The sequence below is a fragment of the Lissotriton vulgaris genome, chromosome 12 (genome assembly GCF_964263255.1).
Source record: "Lissotriton vulgaris chromosome 12, aLisVul1.2, whole genome shotgun sequence".
Classification (NCBI taxonomy): Eukaryota; Metazoa; Chordata; class Amphibia; order Caudata; family Salamandridae; genus Lissotriton; species Lissotriton vulgaris.
In genome coordinates, this window is record NC_141700.1 from 547,580,973 (window position 1) to 547,594,974 (window position 14,002).

At 44.5% G+C, this 14,002-nt stretch overlaps 1 protein-coding gene across 2 annotated transcripts in view; it reads left to right on the plus strand.

The window, feature by feature from the left end:
• The window catches only part of ANKRD35 (ankyrin repeat domain 35), a 230,343-nt gene that overhangs the window by 115,118 nt on the left and 101,223 nt on the right, over positions 1-14,002 (plus strand). For both annotated transcript variants that reach the window (XM_086945353.1, XM_086945352.1), the window contains exon 3: positions 12,209-12,297. Coding sequence is in view for 1 of the 2 variants with exons in the window: in XM_086945352.1 (XP_086801478.1) it covers positions 12,209-12,297 (89 nt within the window). In the remaining variant the exon portion in view is untranslated. The remainder of the gene's footprint in view (positions 1-12,208; positions 12,298-14,002) is intronic.

Here is a 14,002-nt window from a genome sequence, read left to right on the forward strand (position 1 = left end):
ATTTTAATGTTTTTTTATTTGAGTAGAAATGTATTTCAAATCAGAGTTTTATCATTAAGTGGAGTAGATGAGTGTTGTACAGAGTAGCTTTGCAGAATGTGGTACAGGGGTGTGGAGTGGGGTAGAGTAGCATGTGGTACAGTTGAGTGGCGTGGAGTGTGGTACACTGGAGTGGCCTACAGAGGAATAGCGCCCAGTGGAGTGGGGTAGAGTGGAATAGCATAGAGTGGAGTCAGGTTCAGTGTAGTTGTGTACAGTGGAATAGTGTAGATGGTGTATAGTGTAGAAGCATACAGTGGAGTGGTATAGAGTGGAATAGGATACAGTGAAATTGTGTAGAGTGGAGTGGCGTAGGGTAGAATAACGTTGGGTGAAGTGGCGTAACCTAGAGTGGCGTAGAGTGGAGTAGAGTATACTGGAGTGGTGTAGAGTGGATGCTGTACAGTGGAGTAGCATAGTGGAGTGGCATACAATGGAACAGTATGGTGGAGTGGCGCAGAGTGGAGTGGCATACACTGGACTAGCGCATAGTGGAGTGGCATGCAGTGGAGTGGCATAGAGTGTAGAAGCGATCACTGGAGTCCCATACAGTGAAATAGCATGGAGTGGCATACAGTTGAATAGCTTAGCGTGTAGTGCTATACAGTGTAGGGGCATAGAGGGGAGTATTGCATAGTGGAGTGCCATATACTGAAATCGTGTACAGTGGAATAGCATACAGAAGAATATCTTAGGACAGCAATCGAATAATTGAAACATGCCTGTCACTACAATAGCATGAAAGTGAGAGCAAATTTAAAGCAAATCAAAGAACAAGCATTGGCCGTATAGCGCTAAGACACCTTCAGGTATTGAGCCCTTTATAAAATTATTTCATTCATCCATTCAATAAATCTACTTTATGAATGAAAGTGGCTTTTTCCCTCATTGATGGGTTTAGTCACTCAGTAAGCCATCCTACATGCACTCTGTCGCTCATCTTTGCTATTCATGCATCCAGTCATCCATCCACTAATCCATATCTGAATTAACCGTCTGACACAACAGTACATAGACAAACTGAGCAACATACGCAAGATTATTTTTAAAAGAATGCAAGTAGAAAAAGAAAAGATGGTGCTATCTAAACACATTGAGCATATGCTTCCAGTAGCAAAACTAAGCATAGCAACAGGTGTAAGTCTTGCAGAGTAGCATGTGGTACAGTTGAGTGGCGTGGAGTGTGGTACACTGGAGTGGCCTACAGAGGAATAGCGCCCAGTGGAGTGGGGTAGAGTGGAATAGCATAGAGTGGAGTCAGGTACAGTGTAGTTGTGTACAGTGGAATAGTGTAGATGGTGTATAGTGTAGAAGCATACAGTGGAGTGGTATAGAGTGGAATAGGATACAGTGAAATGGTGTAGAGTGGAGTGGAGTAGGGTAGAATAACGTTGGGTGAAGTGGCGTAACCTAGAGTGGCGTAGAGTGGAGTAGAGTATACTGGAGTGGTGTAGAGTGGATGCTGTACAGTGGAGTAGCATAGTGGAGTGGCATACAATGGAACAGTATGGTGGAGTGGCGCAGAGTGGAGTGGCATACACTGGACTAGCGCATAGTGGAGTGGCATGCAGTGGAGTGGCATAGAGTGTAGAAGCGATCACTGGAGTCCTATACAGTGAAATAGCATGGAGTGGCATACAGTTGAATAGCTTAGCGTGTAGTGCTATACGGTGTAGGGGCATAGAGGGGAGTATTGCATAGTGGAGTGCCATATACTGAAATCGTGTACAGTGGAATAGCATACAGAAGAATATCTTACAGTAGAGTGGCATAGAGCAAAAATAGCATAGAGTAGAGTGGCGTACAGTGGTCTCCTAGATTTGAGTGGGGTAGAGTTTAATAGCGTAAAGTGGAGTGGTGTAGAGTGTAGTTGCTACAGTGGAATAGTATATAGTGGTTTTGCGTGGAGTGGGGTACAGTGGACTGGAGTGATATACAGTGGAGTGTGTTAGAGTGGAGTGGCATATAATGGAGTGCAGTGTAGAGGCGTACAGTGAAATAACGTACACTGGAATCGCATAGTGTGGAAAAGCGTACAGTAGAGTGGTTTAGAATTGAGTGGAGTGGTGTACAGTGGAGCGCTGTACAGGGAAGTGGCGTACACTGCTAGAGGAGTGGAGTGAAGTGGCATAGAGTGGAATAGCAAACAGAGGGGACTAGAGTGCATGTGCACAGAATGGAGTGACAAAAGAGTGGATTTGCATACAGAAGAATCGAGTAGAGTGGAAGGGGTACAGTGGAGTGGCATAGACTGGAGTCTCGTAAAATGGAGTGGTGTACTGGGTAATAGCATACAGTGACGTTGTGTAGAGTGGAGTGGATTAGCAACTTAGAGTATAATAGCATATAGTGGATTGGGGTACTTGAAATGGGCCTAGAATGAAAGTGGGTGAATGGCCGTAGATGTAATATGGCAGGAATATATATTAAGGGGGGGGGGGGGGGGGTAATGGTAATTTTTGATAGTAGGTGTAAATCTTTATGTAGTCATAAAGTTATAGGTGTTAAAATACTTATTTATATATTCTACCAAAGTACATGTAGATGACAAGGCAGTATCTGATTGGCTAACAGCTGTCTGTACAAAACCTAAAAGGCAGCTGTGTAGTTTACAGTACATTTTCGCTGCCTTCTAAGTTAAGGCCTGATGTTAAGTATTAGGTTCTATTGTCATTCCCTACCTATTACCACTTTATTGAAGTGGTACTAGGTATAGAAATTATTTATATTTTTCTATATATTTTTACAGCAGTTTAGGGAGCAGCACACTTCTTTAAAAAATATTGTAACTAATTTGGTAATTTGTAGGTATTACGGCTGTACTCCCTAGACCTTTTGCGAAGAATTAAATGTGTAAAAAAAAATTAAAACGCACTGTAGTACACTATATTTGTAAAAAAAATAGCCTAGTGTCAATTTATATTTAAAATAATGTCCTCCTAGGAAGTACTGGGGTACTCTGTACACTTAAAAAAATATATAGAAACTCAAATACTTTTCCTTACCTATTAAAACTTTAATAAAGTGGTAATAGGGGGGGAACAATATTAAAACCTAATACTTCGCTCTATTTAAGGCCATAACTACAGTGAAATTTCGCGAAACTACAGCGACAACAAATATCACTAAGTTAAAAAGCCTTTTAACTTTAAAACAACTTACCTGTATGGCCCAAAAGTATCATCCACACACCGTAATCTATCATTCTGCCACATTTAATTCAGATCTGTCCAGCCGTTTTGTGTATTTTGTAACTCCCCTTCTTTCTTTACATTTCCTTGACTAATCACCACAAAACTTTCCATCAACTGCTAATGTAGAAGAATCTATAGATGTGAATCTTTTCGTGGAGACTTGTCAAATAGGAGCAAAGTTGTTAGCAATCACAATTCAGAGGAATTCCTTACCTGGGAATCCTAACACATAATGAAACCACACAGCAAATTGTTCATTTAAATGGTCAATCCATCCTCTTCATTGGTGCATTTAAAATAATGACAATTAAAAAGAGACTGCAAATGTTCTTCCTTATTACGACTGCCATGTTAGTAGGGTAAAGCGATACAAAAGGGGATGATGGACGGAGCGTTTGAACAAATCAAACACTCACCCCCAGTCAACTGATCTGGGTTTAATCCATCACCATTCTTTAGTTCACTCAGCCACCCCAGTTCAGACATGGCTATATGCAAATCAGTCTGACCCTGTGCCTCATGGGAACAGTGCAGCCCGAACTGCCCAGCCATGTCTTCCCTGGACCGGAAACAAGCATCCTGGGACCGGTTTCGAATTCATAATCCTCATCAGCCATGCTATCTTGAATCCAGTGGCCAAGTGAACAAGGGACTCACGTCTGAGCATACCCTGCCACACTTAGGGCGAACAAAGCGATACAAAAGGGGATGATGGACGGAGCGTTTGAACAAATCAAACACTCACCCCCAGTCAACTGATCTGGGTTTAATCCATCACCATTCTTTAGTTCACTCAGCCACCCCAGTTCAGACATGGCTATATGCAAATCAGTCTGACCCTGTGCCTCATGGGAACAGTGCAGCCCGAACTGCCAAGTCATGTCTTCCCTGGACCGGAAACAAGCATCCTGGGACCGGTTTCGGATTCATAATCCTCATCAGCCAGGCTATCTTGAATCCAGTGGCCAAGTGAACAAGGGACTCACGTCTGAGCATACCCTGCCACACTTAGGGCGAACAAAGCGATACAAAAGGGGATGATGGACGGAGCGTTTGCACAAATCAAACACTCACCCCCCAGTCAACTGATCTGGGTTTAATCCATCACCATTCTTTAGTTCACTCAGCCACCCCAGTTCAGACATGGCTATATGCAAATCAGTCTGACCCTGTGCCTCATGGGAACAGTGCAGCCCGAACTGCCAAGCCATGTCTTCCCTGGACCGGAAACAAGCATCCTGACATTAAACCCAGATCTCTTGACTGGGTGTGAGTGTCTGATTGATTCAGAAGCTCCGTCCATCACCAACCCCTTTTGTACCGCTTTTGGCCGCCATAAGTGTGGCAGGGTATACTCAGACGTGAGTCCCTTGCTCACTTTGCCACTGGATTCAAGCAAGCCGGGCTGAAGAAGGCTGGAATGCCAGAAACCGGTCCTCGGAAGCTTGTTTCCGGTCCAGGGAAGACATGGGTTGGCAGTTCGGGCTGCACTGTTCCCATGAGGCACAGGGTCAGACTGATTTGCATATAGTCATGTCTGAACTGGGGTGGCAGAGTGGGCTAAAGAACGGTGATGGATTAAACCCAGATCTCTTGACTGGGTGTGAGTGTCTGATTGATTCAGAAGCTCCGTCCATCACCAACCCCTTTTGTACCGATGTTAGTAGGGTAATGTTCTCGTACTATTCATGATGTTAATCCGGACTTTGATGCCTCACTATGTAATCACAATTATGTATGTAAGTACAAGCCACTTTCCTCACATTCACAGCATGCCATATACTTCACATTTCTGATGTTAACTTACAGCCTGCGATGCAATGCTTAGGACCTTACATATTACATCACTGATGACATGTTCTATGACATCATTTATGACATCACTGGTGATAACTCAAATGACAGTTCCAAACATTAATCCTGTCACTGACATTCACCTAACTATAATGTTACTTTAGTCTTTGTTTTTTTCTGTGAATTTCTAGTTTTTTTAACGTAAAGCCCCCTCCCTGAACCGTTATTGACCCGAGAATCCCATCTCCTGGGCCATGTATTTAAATAATGGGGAGGTGGCCATGCAGCCCTACTTCCTCAAGGCTTGTTAGACCCTGGGGACCCCATCTCCAGGGCCATTTGTACTCCCCTCCCCAAGCCACTTTATGCCCTGTATACCCCACTGCCCATGGCCATACATTTGTCTACAAAAGAGTAGGGGGTCAAGTGGCCCCCCTTCCCAAGCCTCTTTAGGCCCTGGGGACCTCATCCCCCCCCCTTGGGCATTTTTATTTTTTTAAGGGGCGGTGGGGCACTCTTAAATGAAGTGGAGGACTGGGCTCATGCCCACCTCTCCAGGCCAATTGACCCAGAGGACTCCATCCCCCAGGGCCCATTGTGAATTTTTGGGATAGGGGGCACGTGCCCCCCCCCTTCCCGGGCCGATTTCAACCGCGGAGACCCCAGGCCCTGGGGTCCTCAAACTTAAATGTGGGCTCTCTAGTGCCTACCCTAGGCACCCACCATACTCTTGTTGGGGGACACAGGGGGACCCTCCAAGCTCCTGTGACCCCAACCTGCTCCCTGCATTCAGCAGGAGCCGGCATTGTTTTTTCCCATAGGCCACAGCTATTAATGCTGCTCCCATCAGGCGGGTGAAGTATTTTGAGCTTTTTTCCTGCCCACCTCAGTAAGGGCAGGGAAACGGATCAAAAGTTTTCTTCTACCAGGCTCGAGCTTTTTCAAAGCTCCCATCCCCTGGGAGCAGACTTGTTGTTTGCTCCTGCTTGGGGGGAGTTTTGAAAATGCTCCTGTCAACCCAGAGCAAACGCAGGTTTCACTGCCGGCGCTGCTGCGGACAGAGAAATGCACCATGTCCCAGGGGTGGGCTCCCATGCACATGTCATCTGAGCCGGCCCCAGGGAATTGTGTCCCAAAGGCAATTAATGCCTCAGGGCCCCTCACCCCCTCCTTAAGGTAATTGGCCCGGGGTGGGCACCCTGTGGCCTTTTGAGATTCAGAGAGGGGAGCTTTTCGGCCCCTCCCCATGTTGCAAAAATTTGGTCCGGGGCTCCCGGGCCTTTAGCGGCTCAGAGGGGGGGGGCGCATCCCCCCTTACCCATATAAAGAAATGTTGTCCATGGAGGTGGGCTCCCCGGGGCCTTTGGAGGCTTGGGGAGGTGACAGCGCAGGAGTGGGCTCCCCAAGGCCTTTGGAGGCTCAGGGAGGGGAGCCATGCAACCCCCTCCCCATTGTGAACACAGCCCCATGGTTAGGCTCCAGGGGCATAAGGTTAATAAACGCAACCCTTGCCTACCAGTGTAATCTGTGATATTCCATTTAACCGTAATACCTGCCTGCAGGTTTTAGCACAGTGTAATAACAATACATCCTTAAAAGCCTATTTTATTTAACAAATGCTTTTCTCAATACGTAAGCCAGGCCTATTGGAATTGTTGTAACATTTTATAAAAACAGATCAATCCTATGAAATCTGGCATGACTTTTTCCAATAAACCATTATCCCTTTACCTTTACAACTTATTCAGCACTGGTCTATTCAAGTGCACATAAACTGGAAATAATCACGCATACTGTTACAGAATTACAAATATGTAGAAAACAACAATATATACAGCCTCTCTCAACAGGGCAGAACAAGAATCATCACAGTGAAAACCTCTGGGGTTTGTCAGTGCATGGCCAATGCAAAAACCCTTGACTACTACTTTGAGATTACATATAAAATAACAGTTTGTTGCCTGTTACACACTGTAATAGCAACCTGTTAAAGGTTTACTAGCTGTAACAAATGCTTTTCACAATAAATTAGCTAGATCCACTTCCTTCCTAATGTTTCATAATAAGCAGACAAGACATATGACAGTGGACCGAACGTTTGACAGGGTGCCAATCAGCCCTATAGCTTGTCACCATCATCAACTCAGGCCTACAATATCAAACATAAGCTTTTCAGTAAGTCAACGGACAATGTTATGAACTGTTTTTTAACCCTCATTTATGCCTGGATTATTATGGGAAGTAATTTTATGTAATGTGTTTTTTTAATAGTGAAGTTTTAGCTGTGAAATATGTATTGTATCTTTTATTTTCTAAATGACCGAAATAAAGAATTTTTGGATTGGATTGGATTGGAGTAAGTCAACCATCAGGCACACAGTCATGAAATTATAAAGGTATACAAAAAACAATTGGCAAAGCAAAATACTCTCTCTCGTACGAGGATCTCACAAGGATTCTGACAGAGCAAACCTTCTATCTACATGTACACGATGTTACCAACGTCAAAATCCTGGACTGCTATGGTTATCTGAGAGATTCCATGTAACAACATGCAGATCAGTAGGCTTAAATATAGAGAAGTAACAATCCAAACTTAACTACCTACTGACATGATCATAGGGTTTTCACAATAATATGTCAGACCCAGTGCCTTTATCATACCCTTTTGTAATAAACAGATTAGGCCTATAGCTATGATCATTGGCTTGCCACCATAGCCAACTCAGTCCTGCTGTATGGAGTATAAGCGTTGCCACAAGCCGAAACGTGCAATACAAGCAGTCTTTTTTTTTGTGGGAGCACACAAGAAAGGCCCATTCAAACCCTGTACTTAGTGGACCCAGCATGTGGGTGAAACCTAAGCCCGTCTCTCTGTGGTAATCTGAAAGCTATTTTTTGTTGATAACATAGGTCAGGCAACTGCTGCACTTTCAAACTATGGAGAGGGCGCGAGTTATAATTACTTCAGTTAACTATAACTGGTGAGCTTCAGTGGTATTTTTAGCTTAAAATGTTAGGTTTAAACTGACATTTTCACCTAACTATAACGTAGCTTTAGCCTTTTTTTCAGTGAATTTCTTAGGTTATCGTTAACCTAAAGTAATGGTTTATTAGCATACCCAACTACACCAACCCCCTACATGGCATTCAGCCTTGTGCAGCGTTGGGTTGGCCCCAGTCCTGCATCCAGGCCCTACATACATCCCCCCCTCCATATGCAGGCAACCCCACTGTGGCTAAGCGTCCGTACCCCCAATGGGCAGCAAACCCCCCACCATTCCAAGCACAGTGTATGGTTGGCCACTGGGCCTGTGGCCAGGACCTATGTCCAACCCAGCACGGGCAGCCAGTCCCTCGCTGTGCGTGACCTTCAGCATTGTGAAGTTGGCCACAATATCTGGCCTGTGGCCATGGCCTTCGCCCAGCACCTCACAGGTAGCTATTCCACTGCAATGTACAGCTTTTGTCCATATGCAGTGTGGGTTAACTGCATGGCCAACCAGTAATACACAGCCAACTATCCACAGACAGAGATTGGCTTGCAGACCCTTTACCACTGAATGGATTGATACATAGACCTACTCTTACTCGTACAACGCCACCCACCACTATCGCTGGTACAGTTGATGCATGGAATCAGATAACCTCTCTACTTGCCGCACCTCTCCTCTTTTCACCTGGGCTTCCGCTGACGTATCACCCCAACCTTTCATTGTTACAAGAGAAGGGATTTCTGGGCTTGTGTAAACGTGCTCATATTAACACTTGGGGAAACTTATTTCACGCAGGAACATTTTGTTCCCTGGAGTTTTTACTACAAGGTGTACAATGCACACCTTTAGACGTATTCCTTTACGTACGCCTACGGCAAGGAATGCGGTCAATCATCCCCGACTTTCCACACGAACCACCCAACCTTATTCCTCCACATCAAATGCTAGGGTCCACTGACTGCAGACATCTAGTGTCCGGCTTATACAATACTATACTGGTGCATAGAGAAGGGATCATCATTGCATCTCGCTCGCATTGGGAGGAGGACCTAGGGCGGGTAATAACTGATGACCAATGGCAGTATTGCTGCCTACAAACGGTACAGATTTCGGCCAGCTGCAGGCTACGAGTGATACATTATAAATACTTACATCGCCTGTACTATACGCCAATTAAGAAATAGAGGTTTAAGTTGACAGACACTGATAGCTGTGAACTATGCAAACAACCAGGGGCGGGATTCCTACATCTAGCATGGGAATGCCCAAGAAATCAGGAGTTCTGGGAACAGGTGCTGGTGGTGCTTGAGAACATGACTGGCAGTGTGCTGGGGAGAGATCCATTTCTGGCACTTCTGGGATACACGGCACAGCTACCCAAAATGTACAGGAAATTCCTCACTATCTCACTTTTATTAGCTAAACGGCGATTGGCCTGCAGGTGGGGGAGGGGTCGGGCCCCGAAATGTAAGGAATGGTTGACAGACCTAACATATTGTCAAGAGCAAAATACCACCTATGCTGAGTTACTACCACATGCTTCCAAACCCAAAGATATATGGGGACCCCTTCAGGGATACCTCTTGTCACAAAGCTCAGAGGAGGTACATCATGTAACACTTACAGATGCATGACAAACGCAAACTATCTCCCAACACCTATCCTATTACAGATAGCGCATATGCACCAAGTTTGATCTGTATGAAGGATGAATAGGAACCTAATATTACCGAGGTAGAGAAACAGACTGCCCGATGATATGTACTGGCAACATATGCCCTTAAGTAGTTCAAAGGTGTCACCAAATCATTATGTGGATTTGTCTCTTTCTTTTGTATATCCTATGCTATCACTTGGTGTATAATTGTATTGTTCCATCTGACATATTGCGGCTGTGACCCCCGAATGAAGAGACTATTACTATTGTGTTATGATTCACTGCAAAATTCCTTGGTACGTACTGCCAAGCCCCTCAAATTAAATTATTTTAATTAGATCTCATGGGCGGTCCCTCTGGGCCACTCCCATAAGGGCCAGGGTACCACTACCCTTCACCACTACGCCTTTTTTCGGTTTTTTTCAGGACACGGGGATTGACTCCCTGTAGTAGTAGCTGTAACATTTCTCTACTTGTTGCTGCCAGCCAATCAAATGGCAAGCTCCCACAGGACTTGCGGGAGCCCCTCCCTCCCACAGGAACGAGGTGGCCGACTGGAAAAAACCAGCCTCCTCGGCCAGTCAGATTGCTCTGTTATATGAAGTTGTGTGTCTGCAGGACTTCTGCAAGAGTTTAGCGAAGTAGTTATAGTTAGGACATAGTTACCACAGGAAATAGATTTTTGGGTTTGCTAATAACTATAGCGCCATATGAGATGAATCTTCACAAAACTTTAAAAAATAGTTTATCTACCTCTGATCCTTCCTTGAAAGTTTTGGGCTGATCCGATATGCGGGGGTTTAGATAAAATGGGGTCTCAAAACACAATTTACTCATGAAATTTCCATGTGGTTTTAGAATAGCATTCCAGGTCAAACAGCTGAATGGAATTAAACCAAATTTGCCAGAAAGCTAGGTTTTTACCCAGAAAACTGGCTTGTTTTAGTTAAAGTATAAATATGTTCAGTATTTTTTGAGAAATTAGTGTTAAAAATGTATGTATATCTAGACGGTTGGTTAATGGGTCTCTTACTGGAGTCCCTCAGCATGCAACTTCAATCAATGAAGTGATCTGATTGGCCAATGTTTTTTTTTTATTCAGTAGTCTCCTGCGGGAGCATGCACTCTGATTGGCTGGCCGCAACATGAAAATAAATTTCTCTTCATGTTGCTGCCCCCATTGAAGGGCTCAGAGCATCTGTCCCTATGTCCTGAAAATCAAAATAAAATATGATCTAAGGGAGGCAGCATAGGGGTATCATGACACCCTGGACCTTGTGCCGGATCCTAAAGTGACCCTCAACGTTCCTTTTTGTGGCACTGCAATCCCACGGGCGTCCCACGAGAGCCAACGCGTGTGTCCGGTCTACTGCCGGAGTCAGCGCAGCCCCATTTCACCCACGAGAGTCCCGCAGAATCTGGAGAACAATGAAAAACATAAAAAGAGGGGAGATGGTGTCCATTCTGGTTGGGTGGGTTGCCTGCCTTCTTGGGTCTGGGTCTGTGCTCGGCTCTGCATCCAGCCCCAACACATACTCCCTCGGTTTGGCCAGCCACAGATGGTTGGATGCAAGGTCTGGCCTAAACCCAAGCCCTGCAACCAACCTCATGTCTCGTACGGTGGAAGGTTGGCATATGTATGCATGCATTATATTAAAATAGAAATTCACAACAACAAAAAAGGTTAAAATGATGTTCTAGTAAGATGAAAATGTCAGTTTAAACGTAGCATTTTAAACTACAAAAACCACTGAAGTTCACCAGTTATAGTAAACTCAAGAAAATATAACTTGGACAGGACTATGCACTGCTTATGACCTCACCTGTGACAACACTCAAAACATGTTCCATTACGTCATTGCCAACTTCACTGATGAAAAATAAAATCACATCATTGATTACAACACTGTGCATGGCAGGGGCGTGAGTTATAGTTTCTTTAGTCAACTATAATGGCTAAATTTGTTGGTTTTTTTTGTTATTTATTTTTTAGTTTAAAATGTTATGTTTAAACTGTCATTTTAACCCAACTATAGCGTAATTTTAACCTTTAGGTTTTTAGGGAACATATATATAATTTTGTTTGTGTGGGGAGTTCTGATTAGGTCTCATTATATCTGTAAGCCAATGCCCGAAGAGCCTGAGATCAGTGTATTTCCAAGACTTGGAGGAATTAAAAGATGCATTCACCTTTAAAGAGACGCTCAAAGCATTTTGCGCATTAGATGATCTGTAGTAAGAGACTTTCCTGAAAATGGGTGTTGCTCGCATCCAAGAACGTGCAGAGATACCTAATCCAACAAATTGAGAGCATTTTAATGAGAGATTTTATGTAGAAGACCAACTTGATTATCCGGTAAATGGTTGGTGAGGTGGGTGTGAGTATGTTCAAGAATCTCAACTCTGGCTCTGTTGTGGCTGAGCAAGTTGATGTTCTCAAAATGTAGGATGCGTCCACAAGTTTTACTGAGCATTTGTAGGCTTCTGCTTTCTAGACCTTCAGTAAACATTCTCCTTGTCTTTGCCAGATTTCATCTCGCTGCTGCCAAAGGTTTCACAGAATGCTTGAGCGCCTTGCTGTCTCACGGAGTGGAAATCAATGCCAAAAACGACCAAGGTAATCTTCAGCGTGTGTGGATTTCAACTTACAATTGCTGTTTTTAAATGGACCTTTTTATTTGGTTAGATCCTAAAACGCCCAATCGAACACCATCCTTAGCTTATTTTTGAAAGACTAAAGGTGTAGGTAAGGACGTTGATGGCGTGGTTGTGCGAACGTGGTCCTGCATAGTGCCAGAACAAAGTTAGTAGTGTTGCAATGCTCTTCTCTGACAAGTGGAACTGATTTGCTGCAGCCTGTATACTCATACCGTGGCGCTATCGGCATATAGAGGTACCGGGCATCTTTTGTCAGAGAGACAGACCTTGTGTTTTGTTTCAGAAGTTCTATTACCTTGGGAGAATGTACTCCGCAAGAAGTGCTCAAGTCAAAGTGCTTTGAGCCTGGGGCCATCACATGCATGGATCTCCACCCAGGGAGATGAAGGTGGGGCGGGACTCACCCAACTAATCTAGGTTTAGTGGAGCATGGTATTAGTGAGTCTTGCCTATGGCAGCGATCAGCAGGTACATGGAATCACCATAAAGCAGGTTCCCAACATGCTGACGCGTTCTATGCATCTGGCCACCTGAGCTGGGAGCACTTGGTGTGAACCATCCAATGAAGGTTTAATGAGATAGTGAGCCTTGCACTGTGGTTGGTTTCTCATCAAGATTAACACAATAGTATGTGCCTTGAAAGAACTGTTTGCTGTTTAGATGCTTTGTAGGATCCTGCTACTGGCTATATCTCTTCGGCTGCCCAAGGTGGACTGGCCTGCCAGGAAAATCAGTAGAGATACCAGAGCAGGCCAGTGCTCTGGAAAGGCCTTGGGATGGTTAAGAGTTGGTCATGTGCTACGCCCTACCCGATTAGGGATTCCAGTTTCCTGATAGGCCTTTGCACCTGTGTGCCTGGGAGTGTGACAGTCAGGCAAGCGAGAAGCAAAGCATTTGGTGAAAGCTGTTGAATGCAAGATGACATTGTCTAGTGTAGGTTTCTCACAGCTCCGTCACTTGAGACGTCACAATAGCAGCTAAAAGGAGGTCACCATAGCAGTTTAATAGGCGCAATATGTACCTTGTACGCTCATGTTCAAAAGGTATTTTGCACGGTTGACTGCCTCACACTACACTTAAAAATAGCATTGCATGTTATCGAATGCATCAAATGATCAGGAACTGCGTGTTCTGATACTGAAGTACGTTCTGCTTGAAGATCAGAACTGCACAATGGCCAATGACCATATACCAATGACCATTCAGGTCTTAGGAGTAGTCCTTCATTTGTCGTTACAATGTACTAGTGATTCACTTTGATTTACCCATTAGCAAAAAGTATGTATGTGATGTGTATAGCATGAACCTAGTGGATTGGCAACAGAACAGTGTGCAGGGTCCAAGGCAAGGATGCATCCAACCACTGATTGGTGGGTTGCCGGGGTCTGCGACTCGAAGTGGACTTTTACTGCCCTGTAATGTAGTGTTCTTCAAAGAAGCATGTATTAATATGTTTCCTAAATCAGAGAATGGTTTGGGCACAAGGATGATTTTCAAGACCTAGGGAGCATAGATATAGAAGACCTGTGATCTATGATTTCCTTTTTGTCGTTCTTCGTTTCCAACCTGCTGGTGTCCTTGTCTGCAGGTGTGTCCAGAACCATTGGAGTGGTGGGCTTTCCAAACACTTAAGCAGTGGGCACAGCTAGTTTTGAAGATGGTTT